Source organism: Propithecus coquereli, unplaced genomic scaffold (assembly GCF_000956105.1).
Source record: "Propithecus coquereli isolate 6110/MARCELLA unplaced genomic scaffold, Pcoq_1.0 Scaffold480, whole genome shotgun sequence".
In the NCBI taxonomy this organism is placed as follows: domain Eukaryota; kingdom Metazoa; phylum Chordata; class Mammalia; order Primates; family Indriidae; genus Propithecus; species Propithecus coquereli.
The window spans coordinates 1,802,371-1,810,916 of record NW_012150619.1 but is presented as its reverse complement, the minus strand read 5'-3'; the positions used below and the strand labels follow the sequence as shown (position 1 = coordinate 1,810,916).

General features: G+C 57.8%; 1 protein-coding gene across 2 annotated transcripts in view; it reads left to right on the top strand.

The window, feature by feature from the left end:
* Positions 1-6,987, top strand: part of TRMU (tRNA 5-methylaminomethyl-2-thiouridylate methyltransferase) — a 20,791-nt gene extending 13,804 nt beyond the window's left edge. The window contains exons 5-11 of one of the 2 annotated variants that reach the window (XM_012655598.1): positions 744-916; positions 2,452-2,505; positions 2,588-2,654; positions 3,760-3,860; positions 5,201-5,345; positions 5,689-5,771; positions 6,522-6,987. In XM_012655598.1, the coding sequence (XP_012511052.1) occupies positions 744-916; positions 2,452-2,505; positions 2,588-2,654; positions 3,760-3,860; positions 5,201-5,345; positions 5,689-5,771; positions 6,522-6,674 (776 nt within the window). In that variant the 3' untranslated portion in view covers positions 6,675-6,987. The remainder of the gene's footprint in view (positions 1-743; positions 917-2,451; positions 2,506-2,587; positions 2,655-3,759; positions 3,861-5,200; positions 5,346-5,688; positions 5,772-6,521) is intronic. The other variant, XM_012655599.1, reaches the window with a different exon arrangement.
* Positions 6,988-8,546: the final 1,559 nt, after the last annotated feature.

The following is an 8,546-nucleotide window of genomic DNA, read 5'->3' as shown; positions in this document are numbered from 1 at the left end:
TAGATGGATGGATAAAGAAATTGTGGTACATACGCACAATGGAATATTATATAGCCATAAAAAGAATGAAATTCTGACATTTATAACAACATGGATGGAACTGGAGAACATTATGTTAAGTGAAATAAGCCAAGCGCAGAAAGATAAATCTCGCATTTTCTCACTCATATGTGGGAGTTAAATATTAAAACAGTTGATCTCGTGGAGACAGAGTCTAGAATGATGGTTACCAGAGACTGGGAAGGGTAGCAGGGAGAGGGGGATAAAGTAGGGTGGTTAATGGGTGCAAAAATATACTTAGAATAAACAATATTTGATAGCACAACAAAGTGACTGTAATTAACAATAAGTTAGGGTATACTTTAAAACAGCTTAGAGAGTGGAATCGGACTGTTCCTAACACAAGAAAATGACACATACCTGAGGGGCTGAATACCCCAGTGACCCTGATTTGATTGATACACATTATATGCCTGTATCAAAACATCACATGCACCCTATAAATACATACAACTGTTATGTACCCATAATAATTAACCATAAAAATATAAGTAAATTAGAGGTGAGAATCTTTCTTACATTCACATTCTCTGGTGGTGGTTTTTTCCCTAGTAGTCTGCTATTGAGTATTGATTTTTGCTTCTGACAGACAAGGGTAATCTGAATAAACAGAAAGACGTTATTCAAGGTGAAATGTCATTATTTTTATTCCTGCAACATCTTTTGTTCTTTACTCTTGGCAGCGGTAAAGCTTCTTCAAGCAGCTGACAGCTTTAAAGACCAGACCTTCTTTCTCAGCCAGGTTTCCCAGGATGCCCTGAGAAGAACCATCTTCCCTCTGGGGGGATTAACGAAAGACTTTGTAAAGAAAATAGCTGCTGAGAATAGACTCCATCACGTGCTTCAGAAGAAGGAGGTACGAGTGCGTAGCTTGCCTCGATGGTGCATGTTTGCGTTCCTGGCTCCAGGGTGCAGGGAGGGCTGGGACCTCTGTGCTCAGACACCCCGTGCCTCCCCAGGACCTAACCTCAGGGGGACTTGGGGAAATAGATAGGAGTGATCCTCAGACGTAGGGCAGAAGGCTCCACCAACCCTCGGGAAGCGGCCTCCTTTCCTCTGCTTGGCCCTCTGCGGCAGGCCGCTTTCCCTGCAGCTGTGGCGGTGGCTTGGTGCTGTGAGGTAGCCTGCCAGGTGAGCACAGGGCAGCATGGCCCAGCACAGAGACCCCCAGGGGCAGGTGCTCTTGTGCTGTCTGCCTGCCCATCTGGCCTGTCATCTTTGGCCCAGCGTAGGCTTGTCCAGTGTCATCTGCGCCAAGCACTGTGCTGCCGGATCTCGAGGAGACAGTGACAAGCACACGGTTCCATCCCTGCCTTCACCGGGCTCACAGTCGAGGGGAGACAGACAGGAAACATCACTGTAAACCCAGAGGGTGTCTGTGGAGGGGGTTAGGAACCTGTGAGAGGAGCATCAGTGGGGTCTGATTGGGATGTGGGGATCGAGAAGCCAAGGCAGGCCTCTGGAGAAATGACATGTAACCCGAGACCTAAAAGGTGAGTGAGTATGGCTCAGTGTCACCTAGAAGGTTGGGAGGAACAGTCCAGATAAAAGTGTGCAAAGGCCCCAAGGCAAGATAATTCCTGGAAGCCGGCGTGGTCATGCTCACTGGTAGTCCCAGCTACTGGGGAGGCTGAGGGGTTTTAGTCTAGCCTGGGCAACGTGAGGCCTGTCTCAAGGAAAACACAGAAAAGAAAAAGCCCGGAGCATTGGCTGAGCCTGGCGGTGAGGGCGGGGCGCTAGGGGAGCTAGCGAGCTTGGCAGACCTCTGGTGCGCTCGGTCGAATCGGGCCATTTCAGGGTTGCCGGGCTTTAACTCTGGCTTCTCCTTCACGTCTGTCTTCCTGGGCATGAGCAGTGCTGTCTCTCTCACGGAGTCGGTGTCCCCAGAGAGCATGCCTACCCACCGTGCTCTGCCTGCCCTCTTCTTTGTTCTTCAGTCTCCCAGTGTCGGTCTGTGGTAGGAGTGAGAGCGCTACAGAGATGGGCAGGTCTTGAGGGACACAAACCGGAGAGTAAACAATGAAGCCACTTGACTGCACGGGGGAGAGGTTCCACTCCAGCCCAGGCTTATGCTGGGGATGACAGGTTCTGGTCCCTGTCTGTCTCCTGCTGCTCACAGTGGCCTGAAGGGCTTGACCAGGTTTAGTTTTCTGGGGCAGCTAATGTGATGTTCTGCCGCACGAGGGTCAGACCCTGCTAGGGTGAGACACAAGACTCTGGTGTGCGCTGTGACTGGCTGGCATCTGAGGGTGCAGGAGGACAGCCAGGCCCTGTGCCCTCCTCGGGGTGTCTGGGTGCAGCACAGCCCCTTCCCCTCCTGGCCAGGCCTGTTCTGGCGCAGGATGCCACGTGCCTTCACTCATCTCCCGGCGGGACTTCCTCTCGTTTCAGAGCATGGGCATCTGTTTTGTTGGTAAAAGAAAGTTTGAGCATTTCATTCTTCAGGTGAGTGTCCTTTGGGGCAGAGGGACGGGGCCCAGTGCTCTGGGCCTGGGTCCCCATTAGTAACGGAATGCTTGTTTTCCAGTATCTGCAGCCTCGCCCTGGTAACTTTATTTCTATAGAAGACAATAAAGTCCTGGGAACACATAAAGGTAAGACGCAGCCTCTGGCCACTTTTCATCTTAAACTCCTTGAGTCGTGGGGTGAGTTTCGGCCCTGGGAAATTTAGACAGATGCCTGTGGCCCCTCCCACCTCAGCCAGAGAATTGCAGAAGGCGCTGTGGGCTGGGGGTGTGTGGCACGGGGTTGCATGGTGGCTTTGACTAGGGCTTTGTGCAGTTCAAGATATGGTCTCCTTAAAAGCACGCCATCCGACTTGGAAGAACTGCTCTGACTTCTGTGTAAGTCCCTGTAAATAGGATGATTTTCTCACTATGAAGACAAAGTTAAACTACAGAAAACCCTACTCTGATGAAAAGAGTTTGGTGGCTTCACCATGTGGCCTGGATGGTTGAGGCGATGGTGGGGGCTGCACGGTGGGGGGCTGCTCGCTCACCCCTGGCCCAGTGTTGGGACAGTGTGGCTGTTGTCAGTGCGGTGGTGAGGATGCCTCCTGGGCATATGATCGGGCGAATCTGGACGCCGCGCAGGCCCGAGCTGCGGGCCAGGCCGGGAGCACAGGGCTGCTGCTCAGACGTGGAAGTCTCGCAGTGGGTTGTGCTTGGAGATCCTCCACCTCCTGCAGTGGGAACAGGGCTTCCCGAGGAAGCACCTGAGGGGAGGGACAGCTGAGCAGGGGCCAGGAGTGCCTGAGCCTGGAGGAGGTGATGACGTTGCTCGGGACAGAACTGCCAGCGTCGTTCCCAGCCCATCTCCAGCAGGAGGCAGTTAGATGACTCAAGGTTTCTGCCTGCAGTTCGGTTGTCTGGCTTCACCGAAGTAGGCACCGCACTGGGGAGTGTGGTAAAGCCAGTGAGGTTACCTCTGCCTGTGCGGAGGAGGGAGGGTGGCAGGGATCCTACCGCCTGGTCTTCAGGGGCTGTGCAGAGTGTGGCCACAGAGAGCTTGGGGTAGCCCCAATGCAGTTAGTACATTAGATGGGCAGGGCTGGCTCTGGTGGGTGGGGAGTCACAGCATCTGAGTGGCCTGACCTGGGCTGCCCTCAGTGGTCACAGAGACCCCCGTCCCCCATCATGGCGGTGTAATGTTCAGCTGGAGCTTGCTCCCGAGCCTCACAGAGAAACTGTCTTTCCACAGGTTGGTTCCTGTATACCTTGGGCCAGAAAGCTAAGATAGGCGGCTTGAGAGAGCCCTGGTACGTGGTGGAGAAGGATGGCACCAAGGGCGACGTGTTTGTGGTGAGTCCGGCCAGTCTTTGAGACAGCTGCTGGTCTGCATGTGGCCAAGCCCGCGGTTCATAGGACCAGGGCTCAGGAGGCCTCAAGCAGCATTGCGCGATGGTGCGTCCTCGCCTTCTGGCTGCATCCTCCTGGGATTGGCCCAAGGTAGCAGAAGGGTTTTGTTTAGGGTATTTATTAGGCTCTACTGTGTGCTGGCCACTCTGCTTTTCCATCTCTTAATCTATACTATAAATAGATACTGCTCTGATTTTACAAAAGAGGACAGTGAGACTCAGACAAAGGAACTTGCAGAAGGTCCTGTGGAGAGGAGGTCATCTAGGACAGTGCCTGCCCGTGTGGGATCCGGTGTCATGGTCCTGTAGATGCCAGTGGCTGCGCCAGGATCAGACCAGGCCGTCCGCCACAGCAGGGCTCTTGGCCACGGTGACCCTGGCATCTACAGCAGGCTTTTGGGAGGGGATGAGCCTGTCTCACCCCCAGGGGACATTGCGCTGTGGTTATCACAGCTGGGGGGATGCTCAGGGGAAACAGGTGTTGCTGGCATCCAGCAGGTAAGGCCAGGGCTGTTGCTGAACAGCCTGCGGTGATCAGGTCGGCCCTGCCCTAGGAGGGTCACTGGCCCCAGATCGCTGTCAGCAGGCTGAGCTGCCATCTCATGCTCTGTGACAGACGGTGGGCGACGTTCTCCCAGATGTAGCAGAGAGGCCAGCAGGCCTCACCTGCCAGTCCTGAGACATCTCCTCCCAAGAAGAGCTAAGGTGTAAAAGCCTGGTCAAGGGTGAATTAAGTGATTTAGCATAAGATTTCCGTGATGGTGACTGTGAGAAAACCTGTGCCCAGGCAGGCCTCGGTGCCCCCGAAGCCCCTGGACTTGATGTGCCTGGGCCCGCTTCAGAGGGGGAGGCTTGGCCTGACCCCAGACGGCGCCACATTTCCATGGTGGGGCAGGGCAGCAGGGGCCCCAGGGAATAGGAAACTGGGTCCTCCGGGGTAGCAGTCACCCCACAGGTGGTCATACGTGGGGGGTCAGAGTGAGAGTTGACCTTTGAGGCGTGTTTGCAGGCTCAGACCTCACCTCTGCTTCTCAACAACTATGACTGGGACAAGTTTCCCTCCGGGGCCTTGGTTTCCTCATCTACAAAATGGGGTAAAAAGTCTAGGGAGATGATTAAGTGACTTTCCCTGGGTGAAACACAGAATGGTGCCGTGCACAGTCGTCAGTGCGTGCTTGCTGGCAGGACGGTGGTTGGTAACGGCCTACACTGAGCTGGGCCTTGGGGAGGGGGACTCTCTGCTGAGGGCTCCAGGGCGTCACGGGGCTTTGCATCCACCCACAGGCCCCCTGGACGGACCACCCGGCCCTGTACAGGGACCTGCTTCGGACCAGCCGTGTGCACTGGATCGCAGAGGAGCCGCCCACCACACTGGTCCGGGACAAGATGATGGAGTGCCACTTCCGATTCCGCCACCAGATGGCACTAGGTGACTGGGCAAGAGGAAACTTGGGGCCAGATTGGGGCCTGGGTGATGAGACCTTGGGCAGGAAAGTCCCCCAGTGGTGAGAGCATGTAAGATACTCAGAACTCCCTCGTCCTCTGCCTGCCACCGGGAGAGGACCATGCAGTGAGAGGCTCCAGGTGTGCTGCCCCTGCGGTGTCCTACCATGTCCCTGGCCAGACTGGTGGCTCGGAGCCCCTGGCTGTTGCCCTGTCCTTCCCCTTCGAGGGGTGTCCTTGTCCCCCATGGGTGGGCGCTCCTTCTTCCCTGGGGCTGACTAGACGAGCCAAGGCTATGTCCCCTCCAAAGGCCCCTCTCTTCCACCCAGTGCCCTGCGTGCTGACCCTCAATCAGGACGGCACCGTGTGGGTGACAGCTGTGAAGGCTGTGCGGGCCCTCGCCTTGGGACAGGTGAGTGGGGGGTGTGGGGGGCAAGCCTCACTCTGTACCGTGCTCCAGAGCTGGGGAGGGGACACTCAGCTGGAAGGCAGGACAGGCCTCAGCCTTGGCTTTGCTGTCTGCTGGAGCAAGAGCCCTGAGCCTAGTCCTCGCCCATGAGATGGGCATTGGCACTTTCTGTCTGCCCTAAGGTGGAACCCATGGCATGGGCTGGCTCTTGGTGTCAGTGTGCTCTGTGAGAGTGGCATTGCACTTCAGCCCCACCAGGCATCTGGTTTGCAGATGTGGGAGCTGAGGCCAAAAGGGGATGTGGGTGCTCAGGTCACACCTCCACTGAGGGCAGAACGAGACCAGCCCTGCAGCTGGGGCTCCTTTTCTCCCAGTAACAAGGACAGGAAAGGGAAGAGGCTTGAGGATTGTGCTCATGGAGGCAGAGGAACGGGAGCCCTGCTGGGCAGAGTGTGCAGGACTCTGAGGATGTGGGGCCCTGGTGGCAAGAGGGTGTGTGTAAGGGAAGCTGAAGCTTCCTTGGGCTCCCACCCCCGACCTGCAGTCACAGCTGCCGGTTTGGAGAGGCCTGGGACCATCCCACTCGGAAGCAGACCTTGACCCTGAACTCTGTCCCTAATGCAGCTGCTGGGAACACCCCTCAGGAGCCCAGGCTGGTCGAGCAGGGCCTGCCTGGAGCTCTCAGCCAGCAGCGGCGGGCCCAGGACCGGTTCCCTGTGGCACCCCTGACGCCAGGGCCTCTCTCCTCTCCAGTTCGCCGTGTTCTACAAAGGGGGCGAGTGCCTGGGCAGTGGGAAGATCCTGCGGTTGGGACCATCTGCCTACACGCTCCAGAAGGGCCAGAGCAAAGCCAACATGGCCACCGAGGGCCCAGGTGATGGCCCAGGCCTGTGTCCCTCACTCTGAAAGAGGCTGAGCTGCTGAGAGGAGTTCCGGGAGAACAGAGCTGAGGGCCGGGCGGGCAGTCTGGTCACCGAGGGCCTTGCTGCTGCTGAACCAGGAGCGGACAGGCTGGGCACGGCTCCACAGAGCCTCCAGAGCTGGGAGAGCCCGTCTCCTCCGAGCTGGAGCTCCGGCTGGCCAGAGCATTTGCCGGCAGGTGGGTCTGTCCCGAGGGCCCTATTTACAGAGCTCCTCTTGCACTGCATTTCCCACCTTCATGCACACCAAAGGGACCTGCAGAGAGGCTGCAGGGACAGGACAGTATTGAATAAAAAGTCTTTTGGGGACACAAGTCTTGACTGCTGCCTCCAGAGGGGCCCAGGAGAGCTGGGCTAAGGTGGGGACTCCATACTGGCCCTCCTGCGGTGTGGAGAGGCAGGTGGACCACGTGGGAGAGCTGTGAGCCTCTCCTTTTGCCATACCGTGGTCCCCATTGCTCTGAGGGCTGGGGCATGGACCCATGTCCTTGGCTTCCTCTCTCTGGGCCTTTGTGGGGATTAGAAGGTTCTAGGCTAGAGGCAGCACATTTAACCTGTACTGAGCACCAGCTGGTCAGTGAGTCAGATGTGGCCCTGCCCCCATGTTGAGTGATGAGGGGAGGGTCCCCTCCCTGCCCCACTGGGGTCCTCCCCCTCAGCTCGGAAGCCGCCGGGACTGAGTAACAGGGCTGCTGGTGGCAGCAGGGCCAGACCCCCAGGTCAGGGCACCCCAGGGTCACAGCCTTTCCCAGGGACAGGTCAGTAAGGGTTCCACAGCTGCCTCTGCCTCCCCTGCCAGTTATGTACCTGCCTTGGGTGTGAGCGCTCGTGTGCAGCGCTGGGCTGCAGGCACGTGGGGACGAGCACATCTGCACACGCGCTCTGGGGCCTCAGCTTGAGAGGACCATGGTGCCCACACCTCGGCCTGGCGGCGGGGCCTGGTCTTCCTTCCCACGAGGGTTTTGAGCAGAGGAGCGGTGGCACCCGGGGTATGGTTTGAGAGACAGTCCCTCTGGCCCCTGAAGCACAGATGGAAGGGGACAGGTGGGGACCAGGTAGACAGCCACAGAGGTTAGGGCAAGGGTGGCAGCTGGGGGGCAAGGGGTTGGATCTGGGGAGGACAAAGATGGAGGAACTGACGACTGGGATGGTCCTCAGCACGGGGCTGAGGGGACCAGGACAGCCGGGCATCGTCAGCAGTCTTGCCCACGTGCCCTTCTCCCACTGGCACAAAGGGGTAGAGGGCGGCCACTGAGCCCAGCAAGTGTCCTGCCTGCTACCAGGGACAGGAGGAGGAAGTGGGGTGGGGGACAGGGGGAGTAGAGGGGAGGCCAGGGGCCCATTTCCTCTGACCAGGACTGGACACCGCACTCGGGGACTTCGGGTCTGGTGTGGGGAGGCTGCTGGGAGACCCAAGCCAGCGGGGAAGAACGTGGCACAGGTGAGGGGCTGGGCCCTCACGGCCCTCTAAGCATGCCAGGCCTGCAGTGGGGCAAGAGGCTGTGGCGTGGGGTGTCGCGTGACTGGAAGCCCCTGCGTGGAACAGTGAGTATGGAACTGGCACTCGGACGCCCAGTCTGCAGTGGAGCCGGGGAGGAGGTGGGGCACGACCTGGGGAGGAGGACTCTAACCTCTGTCCCAGGACGGAATTACTGCATCCCACTGTCCCCTGCCTTCAGCCCCTGAAAGCCACACACGGGGCAAGAGCTTGAGACCAGGCAGAACAGCTAGAAAGCAGTGGCCTCCCTGCCTGCAGAGTGAAACACGACGTTCGCAGATACCAGGAGCAGGGGCTGCCCTGTCCTCCCTCTGGGCAAGAAGGGAGCACCTCGTCCTCAGACTGTCACCCTTGCCCTAA